Raw genomic sequence first — 15,453 nt, forward strand, 5'->3', positions numbered from 1 at the left:
ATGATTTAACTAACTGCTTAAATTGACTTCAGTTTCAAACAACAAAAGCCAGAGCGGTGATGTGATAACGTGTAATTTTCTCCCACACCGCTGTAACTACCGTCTTTTGTGCAAGATCAAACCTCTCCTACTGTCCTCAAACACGTCCTCTGATGACGACGTCCACTTTTCCCCTCCCAATTAAGAGCAGAGAGCTAATTAGAACAGAGCGGATCCGGGATCAGTTCAGCCTCACGCTGCAGCCCCCGCTGCTGAACCAAACTGCTCGCTCTGTCTGTGGTGGGAATACAAGACTGAAGCCGCTGGGTAACAAATGACATCAAATGACAGAGTGGGGTTCACGAGATGAAGCTCGTTCTGTTGAATAAATAAATAAATAGAATCACTGACGCTTAAATGTAGAGATGACAAGGAGTGGTGCCAAAATGATTTTTACAACACTAAGTTGACCAATCCTATTAATGGCAGTGTTGCGACACACTTCCTTACTTATCAATAAAAAAACTCTGTTTAATTTTGGGGCTTGATATTCTGTTGTCTTGATTTGATTATCTCTGGAGAAAGGTGACATTTAATAATGTCATTCTAAGGGCCGCGCCTGTAGACCTTACCACAAATAGCTTTAGTAGCTAAAATAAATCAGTTCTGAGTTGAAATTAGCCCAATTTACCTTTATAGGAATATAGGTCAAATGTGGCATTACATGAATAAGTCAAAGTTGTGGATACAGTTAATGAGAAGCTAAATTATCTTTAGTTTCAGGTAAAAGTGTTTTCATGGGTTGTTTTGTGGTTCTATTGTCTGTCCTTTTTAAACAACAAAAACAACAAAAGTCGGATTAAAAAGCGAAACGCAGTTTCTTTATTTTATGGCTGGTTTGGGATACTTCATGCCATTTTGCTCACCCCTGCAGGTTCTATGCAGAGCCTTTTGGTATCATGGAGAGGCTGTGAGCAGCAACAGTGTGGTGCTGTGTGGAACCCTATCTGTGCGTCACTTGAGTAAAGGTCCCAGTAGACCTACTCAGTACACACAGACAGATGAACAGACAGCTCCAACACCTCAGAAGACCGAAGACGGGGAGATCCTGCTCTGACTCCTCTTCTCTTTCTTTCAAACTGACCTTTCAAACTGCAGCTCCGGACAGACAGATAAGTCCGTGCGTAAGGGAGGCAGAGAGGCGCTGCTGCTTTTTCAAACCGGTCGGTAAAAGTATGGCCAAACAGTTCGGTGACGGCAGAACAGCCAATGAACATAAATGGTGCGTCGTGACGCAACAGGGCCCCGTTGATAAGGAGCGGAGGGTCCAACCGGGACCTGAGAAGGAGGAACGGCAGTTTTGGAGGGCCAGCAAACACTCGCCTATCATCAGTCAACGTAGAGCCAACTCCTCCTCTTCTGCTGTTACGCACATGTATGCAGCCTACTTGGCAAAAGACAAACATTAACCAAACAGACTACTGTAAAGGAAAACTGCTTCTCCCAGACGACCAGCGGGATTCTATAAAGCAAAGACTGTGTGCTGCTATGTTTTCTCATTTTCTCTTAAAAGCAAAAGTAATTTGAGCGACATTAATCCGCTGCAGTAAGCACCAACTTGGACTGTTGAACCTGGAGGAGAGGAGGAAGCTCCCTGTCAGCTTTTTTGGACATATCTTTTTTTGTTATTTCTGACTGATGCATTAGAAGGCTGCTACCCGGTGTTGGCAGTGCCAGTTGCATAGAGTTACTTATTGTTCTGCAGAAAAGGGGGAGACATTTGCCAATGCCTTGCAGACAGTCGAAATCCTGAAATATTACTCCCGGCGAGGAGGAGGCATCGGTGCTGAGACCCATGCAGCGGAGGCTTCCATAGTTGGTATGTTTATTCATCGTAAATGGAAAAGAATATCTAGAAAGAGAGATTGGTAGTTAAAAAGAAATAACACCATACCTGAGAGAAAATTGATTCCAGTAAAAGAAGCGAAATCTGTGCGGTTATTTATGAATTAATCATAGCTTATTAATAATGAGAGCTGCAGAGATTCGGATGATGGTTTCCATTGGCAGATGAGACGTAGTGTGGAGAACACGTGTCCAATTTTCCCTCATATTTTTTCCTCCCTGATCTGGATTTCTCACTTGTCACGGCAAGAAAGGAAACCCTTCAAAAAAGCGAGAATTTCAAGTGGCATTATTGAGCTGGGTTTTGCCTCTGATGGACATCTTGGCTTGCAAACCCGAAGAGAACAGTTATAATATCCTCCCCTCTGCGGCAACGATGCTTTTCCATGGCCTCCCTGGAGGCGACGTACACGGTGTGGTGGAAGAAATGGACCGGAGAGGAAAGAGCGAGTCAGCAGCCATCAGCTCGGCCATCGATATGGGGGAATCAGAGACGGTAGGAGAGATTCATTTGGCCCTCTCGGCTTGTTAGCGCAGGCAGCATGGTATCCTAGAAACATGTGACAGTGGCTGCATTCTCACAGATCCAAGCACCTTGATTCATTTTTTAACAACAACAAAAAAAAAACTTTAATTCACTCTGAAAAATTGTTCAACAAATACCCCAGCTTATTTTTAGTTAATTTTTAAACGCCTCTCAAAGTTCCTCCAAAGGCCTGAAGGTTGTGATTTCTTCAGCCACTGTTTAACCCAAAACTTCTTTTAGTTCCAGCAAAGCTTCAACCAAACGGACACAGAGCTAAAATTATTCAAAAAACAAAACGATCACATTTATTTTTAAAACTCAGCTATTCATTTCTTTAAGTGTGCCTTTTATGACGCGTGACAACACAGGCAAATTGATGGTGGTTCACAAGCCAAAGTAAATGCATATTTTTGCACCGGCAATTTAGCACAAACAATAACAGCAGTTCAAAGTGTTTTTACTCTAATTTGGAAAATCGACACGTAGCTTTAGATTCTGTTTATTTGCTATTTTGTGAACACACTACAATTCAATGAAATTGCATACATGTAATGATTAGAAAGTTCAATTTAAAAAATCTGAAATGCGCTGCAATGAAAATTCAGAAAAGTGGAGAAAATCTTAATTTTAACCCAGCTTCCATTTTCAGTTGCAAAGTATTTGTGAATTGTATGCGTTTGTGTGCGTGCACATGTGTTTGTGTCTATTTTGCAGGCCTTGAAAATAGCAATTCATGACAGTCCTGTGTCATAAACCTGTTTTTTTGTACCTTAAATCCTTTTTTTATGAGAAATTAACAGCACATATAACTGATGCCCTCCACTAAAAATAATATTTCCATAAGATCATACACAGCGTGTTATTGGCTCTTAATAGTAACTTTACAAATTACTTTGTTTTTGTTCTTTAATCTGCTGCTGTGGGATGGTACTATCAGACATACAGTCATATTACAATGGCCTTATCATACCTTATATAGTCTCCTGTGGTAACAGAGTAATTTATATTCATAACTTTCGAGTATTTTTAGCCTACTTTTTCTCTATTGTAACAAAATATTCCTATTCCTATTAATTTATTTATTTCTTACATTGTGGTTGTAGAGCCGTTGTCTTTTTCTGACTGGATTGTATTTTAATATCATGATTTTATTCACGTTTAGTATTATCGAAGTTGTTGTTGTTTTAAACTACCTTTTATGTTTCTTCATAAAAGTTGTAAAATCATCCCACATTGGAGTGGTGGATGTGGTCATTTTAAGTCTTTAATATTCTTATCATAAAGCGAACAAAACAGTCTTCTGACTTGTTAGGCTTTTATTTGATTTCCTTCCCCATGTTAGCTTGTTTCAGGGTGTACAGAATCTTGTTTTTCTCACCAAAATCATGTCCTGACGCTGTGTCCTCGTGCCTCTCTCCCGTGTTGACCTGCAGTCCATGCCGTGTATGAACAGCGAACGCGTGGCTCTGTGCGCGGGCTGCGGCAGGAAGATCGCGGACCGCTATTACCTGCTGGCAGTGGACAAACAGTGGCACATGCGCTGCCTCAAGTGCTGCGAGTGCAAACTCAACCTGGAGTCTGAGCTCACCTGCTTCAGCAAGGACGGCAGCATCTACTGCAAGGAGGACTACTATAGGTAGGAGGGCGTGCAGCGCCTGGAGCTCCACAGTCCAGCCAAAAGTGTCCGGGATACACCGCTGTGTAGGATTTCTTAAGTGACAGTATGTGTTTCAAAATATGGTGGTTGGTGAAAATACTTTTTTTTTTTTTTTAAATTAGGCTAGATTAACACCACACATGACCAAGGATGGAACATTAAAAAAAGGCTGGTTGAAATGTAAAAATGTCAGTAACATGTTTCTTGAAATTTCAGTTCGATCTACATTTTTGCTTTTCTCACAGCTTCTATCTTTGTAATAAGGGTTTGTAAAAACTGATACTGACATTTTCCCACTAATGACAGCTTATATTTTTTTGTAATGTAATTCCATTTCATTTCAATATAATTCACGTGTTTCTCGCAGGACCTGGCTATACATATTTCATTCATTTACAATATCACCAAGTTGATGCAGGCTATCTGTCTAATTCACCTGATTAGTGCGCGGGAAAAGTTAAGCCATTGGTTTTTGAGTGCATGAAAGTCCGAGTGCTTCGAATAATTAAGCGCCACAGATAGTTTATCCAGCCTGGCCCACACTAACACAGCAGCAGGCCTGCCAGGCTCGGTGTCCAGCCGCTGATGAGATTTCTGTGTTGTCCGCAGAAGATTTTCGGTGCAGAGATGCGCTCGGTGCCACCTGGGGATCTCTGCCTCGGAGATGGTGATGAGGGCCAGAGACCTGGTCTACCACCTCAACTGCTTCACGTGCACCACCTGCAGCAAGATGCTCACAACTGGGGACCACTTTGGCATGAAGGACAGTCTAGTGTACTGTCGGCTGCACTTTGAGACTCTCATCCAGGGAGAATATCAGACACATTTTAACCACGCGGACGTTGTCCCACACAAAGGCCTGGGCCCGGCCAACACGCTCGGACTATCCTACTTCAATGGCGTGGGGACAGTGCAGAAAGGCCGGCCCAGGAAGAGGAAAAGCCCCGGGCCGGGCGCCGAGCTGGCCGCTTATAATGCAGGTAAGAAGGAGATTTATAAAGGCATTCAAAACCAAGCATGTTCACCTACTGTTGCGGGATGATATTGTTCATAAAATATGGACAGAGTTCAGGAAAAAGCTGTCGTGGCTACTTTTTTTTAAAAAAAAAAATAAATGCATAAAATTAATGTCTGTTTCGTACTTTATCCTGTTTTGATGCCGAGTTTAGGCCTACATCAAAATATTAAAAAAAAAAAAAAAGTAGGTTATTTTTGATCTTAAAAACCTTGAAAACTGAAAAAAAAAAAAAATCGCTGCTTAGTACAAACTAAATCTCACTCCACTGTTTTAATGAACAGCGACCCAACGTGAGCTGATTAAGACCGACAGGCTTCATTAATGAAAAATCTTTGTAACATTCCTATAGGGGGTTATATTTTCTCTGCGCTCTCCCCGGTAATGACTTCATCATAACTTCATCACTGAAAACTTTACAGTGTGTCTTTCATTCCCTGCGGTTTCATATCCCTTTAATATTTCTATAGGGAGTTTATATTGGTAGGCCTGGTTTTAAACAGGTCTGGGTGTCACTGTAATATATATTTAACACCCCTAAAGAGACTTATTGTGCTAAGTATTGAGTTTATAGCGGCCTCATTGCATTGTGTATTTTTTTATATGATCTTCCTTTTGGAAGTTAGTTTGCTTGTGTGCGCTTTTGTGTTATTTGAGCATCTTTCACATTATGATAGTCTCCACTGAGCTAAGGATTTCTGTCAGAAACAACAGCAGCATGTTCATGATGAGGCCAAACATTTTGCTTGAATAAGCCTGAATACCAACTAATGCACAAAGAGGAAAGCATGCAGGCCAAGTATGAGGCCAGGCAGGACGAAAGCAAAGCTATGTACAGAGGAGAACAGTGAATATACTGTCAGATGGGAGGAAAAAAAGTTGGTTTTGCAGTGAGAGGTTTGTCAATAAAGTAGGGCTTCTAACATGAATACATTTAGGTCATAGTTACATTTTTTTTGCAAACACTTTAAAGCTCCAGTGTGTGGATTGAACTTTTCATGCAACTCCATATAGATTTCATTAGGTCAGTGAGCTACAGCAATTCTTAAACTTGCATGTAGTCAAGGTCTTTCTGAACGGTCATCTAGAAAATAATCATTTTTCATTGTTGGTGGTTTGTAGTCATGTTTCAGTTTAGTCAATCTGTCATAAAAAGAAGACTTTTAATGCTTTCGCTCTTTTCCACTTGTTAGACTCCATAGACATCTACAGACCCTAACACCGCCCCTGCCACACACACACACACACACACACACTACTGGGGCCTTTTTGCATTGAAGCTGGGTCAAACTGGGTGTGTACCAGAGAGATCAATGTGATGTGATGAGTTATTCACTGGAACAGAGAGCAGGGAACACAAGAACATTCAGCAGAACTATCTGGAATCTCATTTATGTGGCTTTTACATTAATTCATTAATATTTGAACTGAATAGATTCGAATGTTCATATAAAAAGAAAGTTGATAACAAACTAAACAAAGGAGTCTGTTTTGTTAATCGTTTCGCAAAACTTTTTTTTGTTTTGGTTTGTTTTACACTTAAGTCAGTTAAGCTTAAATAATGTGCAACATAATTTATCGGGTTAGTGGATAATGCTAAATATAACTTTTTCAGCATAAAAAAATAGGTTTGTTACATTACAGTATTTTAGGAAGTTGGTCAAAATCATGAACATTTGTGACATTTTTGAAACGGATGAATTAAAATAAATGAGTTAGAATATGTTCAATAAAATCTGACTATTAAATATCACACAACGGATACTGGATATTGGATAGACATTAATTTGGTTCAACTTAATTAAGCTTTTTGAGGTCAAGGCAAGTCATGTTGGTTTTACTAAAATAATTGAGTTTCTCAGGTTCTAAAAGACTTTTAGGACTGATACATTAATGCCAGAGTTGGAGCTATAACAATGCATGCAAATCATTACCTTATTTATTTATTTATTTTAATTTGAAGCAGTAGATTCTTTACTTTCCAATCCAAATCAGCTTATTTCCCTTTTCCCTCCTGGATCAAGTTATTCTATTTTTTTGTTATTATTATTATTATTATTATTATTATTATCATTATTATTTATTAATCATTGTAATTTCTGATACAAGCAAAGCTGCTTTTAAAACAAGTCAAATGATCTCACCTATCAGTGATGGACTTTGCTTTTAGAAAATACAATCTTTCAGAAAATGTAAGAACACAACAGGAGGAGGGAAAAAAGCTCTTTTTTCATTGTGGTATTTAGTAAATACACTTAAGAAAATGAATTAGAATTAGAATTAGGAGAGTTAAAGAGGCAGTGCGCCCTCTCCTGTTTACAGCCAGAAACAACATCCACGCCTCACCTGAGCAATCACATGAGAACATGTGGCAACCTGGAGGAGCCTGAGGCTCTGAGATGGTATTAACACTGCGAATAAGACGTTGTGTATGAGGACAAAGAGACAAGCACGAAACAGGCTGCTTTTTTGTTAAAATGCTGCAGCATATGCTTTGGCCAAAAAGCAGCATTTGTTCTGCCTGGTGTGTATGGGCTAATTAAGTGAAGTGTTATTCTGATGGTTTTCACTCACTTCATATTCATCATTTGCGTTCTGATATTGAACACGAACTGTTATGCATGCAGCAACACTTTGATTATTGCCAAGAAATTTGCAGGCTGGGACACATGCATGTGTGTTGTTGTTGTTGTTGTTGTTGTGTGTGTGTGTGTGTGTGTGTGTGTGTGTGTGTGTGTGTGTGTGTGTATGTGTGTGTGTGTGTGTGTGTGTTGAAGCTAGGCTAGCACCTCCTCCCAGGATGGAATCCCATGTAGACGGGGACAGACAGAAAGACAGACAGCCGAGGTGTGGAGTGGAAGGTGATCTGCAGCTGGAGGAAACAGCTGTCAGGTCACAGCGTCTCCTCGGATCAGATTGATTTTATGGATTTAAACGAAGATAAAGAATCCAGATTGACATTACCACATTTTTCTAAAATGTTAAAAAGCAAGATAACAAAATAACAAATAAGACAATAACAAAAAAAAGCTAAAAACAATTTTTAACGGCAAAATTGTGGCCTCGATCACCTTAAATTCTTTCTTTCTTTCTTTCTTTCTTTCTTTCTTTCTTTCTTTCTTTCCACGTTTGATATAATGCACCTAAATGTGGAGTCGCTTACATACAAAGTTTTGGGACATTTCTTGATTGCCGTAGGAGATTAATAGGTTTTTCAGCTATGTATTACCGATAAGTACACTCACCAGTAAAAGGCATAATAACATGCATCTATATGATGCATTTTGGAGCTGCCTCTGTGCTCTCAAAAATGGAATTTTTAGAATAAAAATGGGGTGAGAAAAAAAAAGTAGTCCCTACAGTGCTCAATGCAAAACAGCCAATCTGAAGTGAAGGACTAAACAAATCTCAGTGATGATGATTGGTGATTGGATCAGAGTCCCCTCTCTCTAACCAGCTGCTCTCTCCTGTTCCCTGTAGCGCTGAGCTGTAACGAGAACGATGGCGAGTCCATGGATCGGGACTCTCAGTACAGCTCCAGTCAGAAGACCAAGCGCATGCGGACATCCTTCAAGCACCACCAGCTGAGGACCATGAAGTCCTACTTTGCCATCAACCACAACCCAGACGCCAAGGACCTCAAGCAGCTTGCCCAGAAGACTGGCCTGACCAAGCGGGTCTTACAGGTAACCACAGCAGCCTCTCACTTCAGATGACACCACAATCTGTTTCCTTTGCTTCACCAGGGAGAAGGAGACAAATGCCAACAGGAGTGAAGGAATTTTACATGTTTCCAATGAAAATCAACCTGCTTCCAAGTGTAAAATATATGACATATGTTTTCCCGAAAGAAGCCAAATCAGCTGCTCTTTTTGAAGATAGTGCTGTTTTTCATTCTAGTGAAATGCTTGGAAAACTTTCAGGAAACTGCAAACAACCTGAAGAGAATCAGAAATAGATTGTCTTGTTCCCTTTTCCTTCTTATTTTAATAAAAACACAATAAGAAAAATAAATAATTCAGGGTTCCCACAGTTTTGGAAAACCTGGAAAAGTCATGGAATTAGTAAAAATCATTGAAAGTTTTGGAAATGTCATGGGATTTTCTTGTGTGTAATGAAATTGTTACAGTAATCTTAAGTGGATAATGGATAATGTAACATAATAGCAAGTGTAGCCTATTTTCTTTGGCTGTTGATGTAATGTAGTGTTATGTGTGACAGCGTTTTGTTTACCATCACATACGTTTGTTCTTTTTTTTTTTGTTGTTCATTCTCTCCCTTCATGTATGTCAGGTAGCTGAAATGATGTGTAAATAGAGTTTGAAACTGATATGTTTAAAAACACCTGGCAAGTGGGGCAAGAAATGGAAAAAAAGTATTATGGGTCCTTGAACAGTCATGGAAAAGATTTGAAATTGTGTCCATGAAAATGCTGGGAACCCTGTAAATTCATTTAAAAAGCTCCACTAGAAAGAAGCAGAGTTTTTAATTTTCCTCAAGGAAAAACAAAGTCAAGGTGTTTTCATATTGCATGATTACCTGGAAATTAAAAGAAAGGCATAACAAAAGAAAACAAACAAAAAACAAAAAACAAAAAAACAAAAACAAATATAATCTTTTTAAGTGGACGATGTGATGTTATGTTGAGGACTGAGGGATGAAAAACAAAAAGCTCTGTAGTATGAAGAAAGAGGAAGCACAATAGAGCGTTTGATTTCCACAAAAGACGACAGCAAATTATCTGGGGGACTGAGAGGAAGAAAAATGAGACAAAAAGGTTTCTGAATCAAATTTTTTCTGAGAAGGGAAAAAAAATCATCCTGCTGCTTTAATTAACGCTTGCAGAAAACAAAGCAGTCGTTTTGCTTTGATGCGTTCGAGTTTTCATGCCTGTTATTCCAGCTGAAGCGCTTCTCCCTTCGCCTGTTTCCCATGGCTCCGTCATGATAACAGTGCTAACACGCTCCAACACTCGGCTCAGCACAGACTGCCGGTTCACCCACTCACTCACCACATCTCAGATACACCTTTTTACTATTGGAAAAGAGAGCAAAGATTAAATGTAGGAATATGAATACAAAAAAAAGGAAAGAAAATAGATTAACATCAGGGACAATGAGGAGCAGGATGCTTGTTCCAAAATTGGGGTGCAGTGCCTTCTTGAATGGGTTCATGAGGTCCTCAGGACAGCAACGAAGATCCGTTCATTTGTTGCCATTGCAAATATAAGGATAATGACTGAAATCATAGCTGCTTTTATCCCTGTACAAACTATAGACAGGTCCATTATTATCTTATTAAACTATCGTTGAAAACAGGAAGCAATGGCTCTCTATTTTCAAGTGCAAACATAAAAGAAAATGTTTTTTTTTCCTGTGGCTACCACTGCCCTTTTCTCTGAGACTAGCCCTTAGCCTACATAAAGGTTGTTTTAACTTTTGCACACAGAGGAGTGCCCAAGCATTTAAATGTTCTTTTATCCTTGACTCCAGCTGAGCATCTGCAAACAGACTTTTAAAAGACATGGGGAGATGCTCACTGGTATGGGCTCTTAACTAGTGAATGGAAGGAATGTAGTGTGGTGGTGGTGATAATTGATAATGTGGTTCTGCTTGGGGTTCTGCAACATCAAAATGTTTTAAGGATCATATCCATATTTTACTTTGCACATTTCAGCCCTTTTGGGGCAAAATGTCTTAAATCCGCCAAACTAAACAACAAAATATGTAGTTTGTCATTGCTTTAAAAATGTCCCATACAGGCATTTTCTGATTTGATGTCTCTATCAGCAGGGTGACATAATTTTTCAGTGGGTTTCAAAACTGTTCTAGAACATAGTCATATGACCGCTCCTCATCTGTTATAGCTTGGGTTAAGGTTTGGTTAGGTGTAGGCACAATATGTCTTGGTTTGTGTTAAGGAGATATACAACAAAACAAAATTTAAACACAACACTTTTGTTGTTGCTTCCATTTTCCACAGTTAAAGTTAAAGTCTAATATCTGTGTTAGTGAGCACTCCTCCTTTTCCAATATAATCCATCCACCTGACAGGTGTGCAGAAGAAGTATTCGTTTCCTTAATAAATCTGTATGGAAATGTACTGAAAATGATTTTGGAAAGTAAGAAAATCTACTAGTAGGCTTCAGAAAATGGTTGGCAGCTAAATGTTTGCAGTTACTGCGCCCACATATGCAAAAGCACAGGTGTGGTCAATTATTAGTAGGTGAGTGGAATTTTGTTTTGGTTGCTCACAGCATTGAAAAATTACATTTATATAATCAGTACCATCATGTCTTTACGGAAAGGTGTCCTTATTACTCTTGATAATTGACAGACCTTGCAGTGAACGCTGAACAGCTATCATTTGAATTTCTCATTATGAAAATTGCTTACAGTGTTCTCTGGGTTATCTAGAGCGACAGGAACACTGTGGAAAAACATGCAACTGCAGATAGGAGTTTTAAAGATAATTATATGTAATTTTTCATACTGTAAGATTAACACACTATAAAAAAGAATCCACTGGTTCAACTTTAAAAAAAAATCAAGGTAACAATTTGCATGCATCTTTGTAAGTAGTTCCAACTCTGGCCTTATTGTGTCAGTCCTGACAAACCCAATTAGTTAAGTATAACCAACACGATTTACTTTGACCTTGAAAAGCTTAATTAAGTTAAACCAACTTAAAATTTATCCAAAAGTTGTGGCAATGTATAGTGGTCAACTTTTATTGTTGAAGATATTCTAATTAATTTCTTTTAATTCCATTCCATTCCACGGTATCAAAAATATCAGAAATTTTAAGAATATTATTAAGTGTAGAAATCTGTGGTGGAAAGTTCCATTAAGCATTAGCTCACTTTAGTAGATCACTTCTCCTGTAGTAATTGATTTTGTTATTTTATTCCTGCAGGTCTGGTTTCAAAACGCTCGGGCCAAGTTCAGGAGGAACCTGCTGCGGCAGGAGAGCACTGGGGTGGACAAGGCATCCGATGGCTCCACACTGCAGGGTGGGACGCCATCAGGCCCGGCCTCGGAAATCTCCAACGCCTCAATGAGCCCCTCCAGCACCCCCACCACCCTGACAGACTTGACCAACCCCACCATGCCCACTGTCACCTCCGTACTCACTTCGGTGCCGGGCGGCATGGACGTCCACGAGTGCAGGAGTCCGTCACAGACCACACTGACCAGCCTGTTCTGATGGACAGAGTCCTTCACCACAGCCTCAGCCCTACCCTGTCCCCTCTCACCTCTGCTCCACCTCACTGGATCTAAAACTGAGCACTGTTGACTCCTTCAAACATTAAACGGATTAGGAAAGAAAAGGTAACAGAAACATTAAAAAAAAAAAAAAAAAAAAAAAAAGATTTCATTTTGCTCTGAGCCCATTAGAGACTATTTGCATAGTGAGGCGGCCAAGCCTTACAGATGGAACAGTTGTTGTTATTTTGATGTTGTTGTCTTGTTGAGAACTGAGGAGACTTGATTTGCATTTTTCAATGTTTACAGAGAGAGACTGCGGGAAAAAGAATCTGCTTAATTTTTAATTAATTCATTTTTTTCCAGCACAGTATTTATGTTGTTGTACAAGAGTCACTGTTAGAGGGATTGTAAAAAAAAAAAATCTTTTTTTTGAAATTCTGAGATTAAACACAGGTTACAATATCCTACGACTGCCATGTGCCTTACAGTCCATTTTATCCCAACTGCTGTTCTCAGTAGTCGGCCACAATCTGACACCAACAATTTATACCTCTTTTGCTTGTGCGTGTGTGTGTTATGCTTAGTTTCCTTTTGTGTTTGTGTATTTTATGCACAGTGATATACATTCTGCTGTGCTTTGATTTCAAATGTTACATTTCATGATTCAACCTGAGTTAGAACAAACTTACTATCCTCCTCATCATGCTTTTACCTACTAGAATCCTCTGTCTTACGTTGTCAAAAAGAGAATTTAAAGAGAGCTCAGACCTGCTGTATATGAGGACACAATGGGCCTCATACAGCAACATTCTCTTAAATTTCTTCCATATCTCCACCTTATTTCTGTTCTGACAAAAAATAAGAGACATCAACTCTAGATGCACCAAACATTCTTAACCATCCAAATGTGCTCTTACCCAGGTGTGCTGAATGATGATCATAAGAAACTTTAAATTATTACTGGCAACATCCCCATAACACTATATAAGGAAAGGTGTTGTGTCATGTGCAAAGACTCTGGCACATGAATTAGAGAGATGCCACCGAAAAAGGCTGTAAAATGAAAAAGAATTTGTGCAGGAGTGAAATTGACATACTGTTAAATTAACTTAAATAAAGTAAATGTCACTGGTACTGGTGTTACTGGAAAATCACAATCCCAGCAATGGCAAAACATTTGCTGTGTCAGCAGAAGTGGTGAAGGAAGTATTCAGCTCCTTTACTTAAGTACAAGTACTAATACCACACTGTAAATATACTTTATTACTGGTAAAAGTCCTGTATTAATGTACGGTCAGGGAAATGTACTGCAGTACAGTATTAAAAGTAAAAGTTCTCATGAAGAAAAGTTTAAATACATTTAATAAATCTAAATAATTAAAAGAAAAAGCAACACATGCTCATACATATATGTGAGGAGCTGGAACCATTGAATGTTTTTGCACGAAAAATGACTAAAATGATTACCAAAATAGATGCCATTTAATTTTGATTTTGAATAGACTAATACTTTCAGCTGCACTTGAATATATTCATAGGGTTTGTGTGCAAAAAATCTTGATTTGTAAAGTAATTGCAGTTATAATATTAATAATTGTGGTGGAGTAAAAAGTAAAATATTTTCCTCTGAAGTGTAGTGGAGTCAAAGTCGAAAGTGGCATGAGATTAAAATACATAAGCAAAGTTAAAGTACTTCAGGTTTGTACTTGAGTACAGTACTTGTGTAAATGTACTTAGTTACATTCCAAATTACAGTACATGGGATCAGTAGACTAAGTGTAGTAGTATTTCTTTAGTCCTCCAATATATGATACTCATGCATTTTCAGATGTTCCTCAAATATAAAATCTGTTTTTTCTTGCATTGGACAACAATTTGTGGACCATGAGAAGAGAATGTTTTTCTCTCCTCTTGCTCAGAGTGCTCTTTACCACTCATAAAATGTTGTCTTATTTAAGAGAAGAGCAAAAATATGAAAACACTGGTGAATCCTGCACATAAATGGATACAAACAATATAAGAACAAATTGTGGATACGAACAAATATAAGAGAAAATTTGTTCGTATATCGTTTCTTGCATGAGGCCAAGTATTAAACACCAGGTATTCTTTTAGTTTAACACAGGTCAGATGGAGAATTCTTACTTTTTCAACCAAGACGCTGGAGTAACCCTGATGATGACATTTCAGATTTGTCACATTAATCTTAGACTTTTAACATGAATTTGCTAATGCACATTTTTCAATTCAATTCAAGACATTCGGAGGCTTTGAATAGTCTCAATTTGTCAAATTCAAACCTACACCTTCCACTGATGAGGCTTATGTAATTAGCTTGTATAGCATGCCAACAATATTCCATATCTCTGTGCATGGAAAATGTCACTGTAGACACATATAATGTGATTTTTAAAGCAAGAGAGACATATCTCTTTTAAGATGCAATACGTAGTATTTGATTCTCTAAAGATACAACACATATTAATATCCACATTATTTCACAATATTCAAAAAGATCTTTCATTAGTAGTAACAATCAATGTAACTATCTCACATTAACAACATTTTTCTTAAAGAAATGTTGAGTTAAAATGATTTGTCAAGTTGGATATTTTTGTGTACGATAGAAAACTGCTATGATTGTGAGGAGAGCTGCTAGTGATGCACACTGAGTAGTCCTGTACTGCTGTAATGGTCTTGCGAGAGCTTCTCTTGCTGTGCGGCTTCTGCATATTCTTGTACACGTCCCTGTTGTCCTCACTTCTAGAAGAAATACAAACACTACCAATTATAAGACTATTTAAAGATAATTTGTGCCTCCAAGTGCAAGTGTTCTTCATCGACTGATGTGTACACAGTACTGTATACACACAATGGTGCACTGCTCCAATTGGTCAAAGGGATTTGGTATTATGGTGCTTCTAAACCAGAGCTATGAGTAGAAATGCAGTTAAGTACAACCATGAGGAGGCTAGGGTGCACATATATAAATCCATCATAAAACACGTCAGCAGCAGTAGAGGTGAAATCCCTCTGGTTTACATGCATTTCTACTTCTTCTTCTTCTTCTTCTTCTTCTTCTTCTTCTTCTTCTTCTACGTCTTTCATTCCTGCTCATAACCATTCAGCTGTTTAATGCACATTTAGCTTTTTTAGTTTTTTT

The 15,453-nt window shown here is 38.6% G+C and overlaps 1 protein-coding gene across 2 annotated transcripts; it reads left to right on the forward strand.

Annotated features, from left to right (window-relative positions):
- Positions 1 to 1,086: 1,086 nt before the first annotated feature.
- Positions 1,087 to 13,593, forward strand: lhx2b (LIM homeobox 2b). Of its 2 annotated transcripts, none has more exons than XM_050050369.1 (5): positions 1,087 to 2,380; positions 3,844 to 4,046; positions 4,680 to 5,047; positions 8,563 to 8,768; positions 11,998 to 13,593. In XM_050050369.1, the coding sequence occupies exons 1-5, from the start codon at positions 2,198 to 2,200 to the stop codon at positions 12,286 to 12,288; spliced, it is 1,251 nt and encodes a 416-aa protein (XP_049906326.1). In that variant the 5' UTR covers positions 1,087 to 2,197; the 3' UTR covers positions 12,289 to 13,593. The 2 variants fall into 2 exon arrangements, with proteins under 2 accessions (XP_049906326.1, XP_049906325.1); XM_050050368.1 differs by having other exon boundaries at positions 1,093 to 2,380; positions 4,677 to 5,047; positions 11,998 to 13,590.
- The last annotated feature ends 1,860 nt before the right edge of the window (positions 13,594 to 15,453 follow it).

Source organism: Epinephelus moara, chromosome 8, assembly GCF_006386435.1.
Source record: "Epinephelus moara isolate mb chromosome 8, YSFRI_EMoa_1.0, whole genome shotgun sequence".
Classification (NCBI taxonomy): domain Eukaryota; kingdom Metazoa; phylum Chordata; class Actinopteri; order Perciformes; family Serranidae; genus Epinephelus; species Epinephelus moara.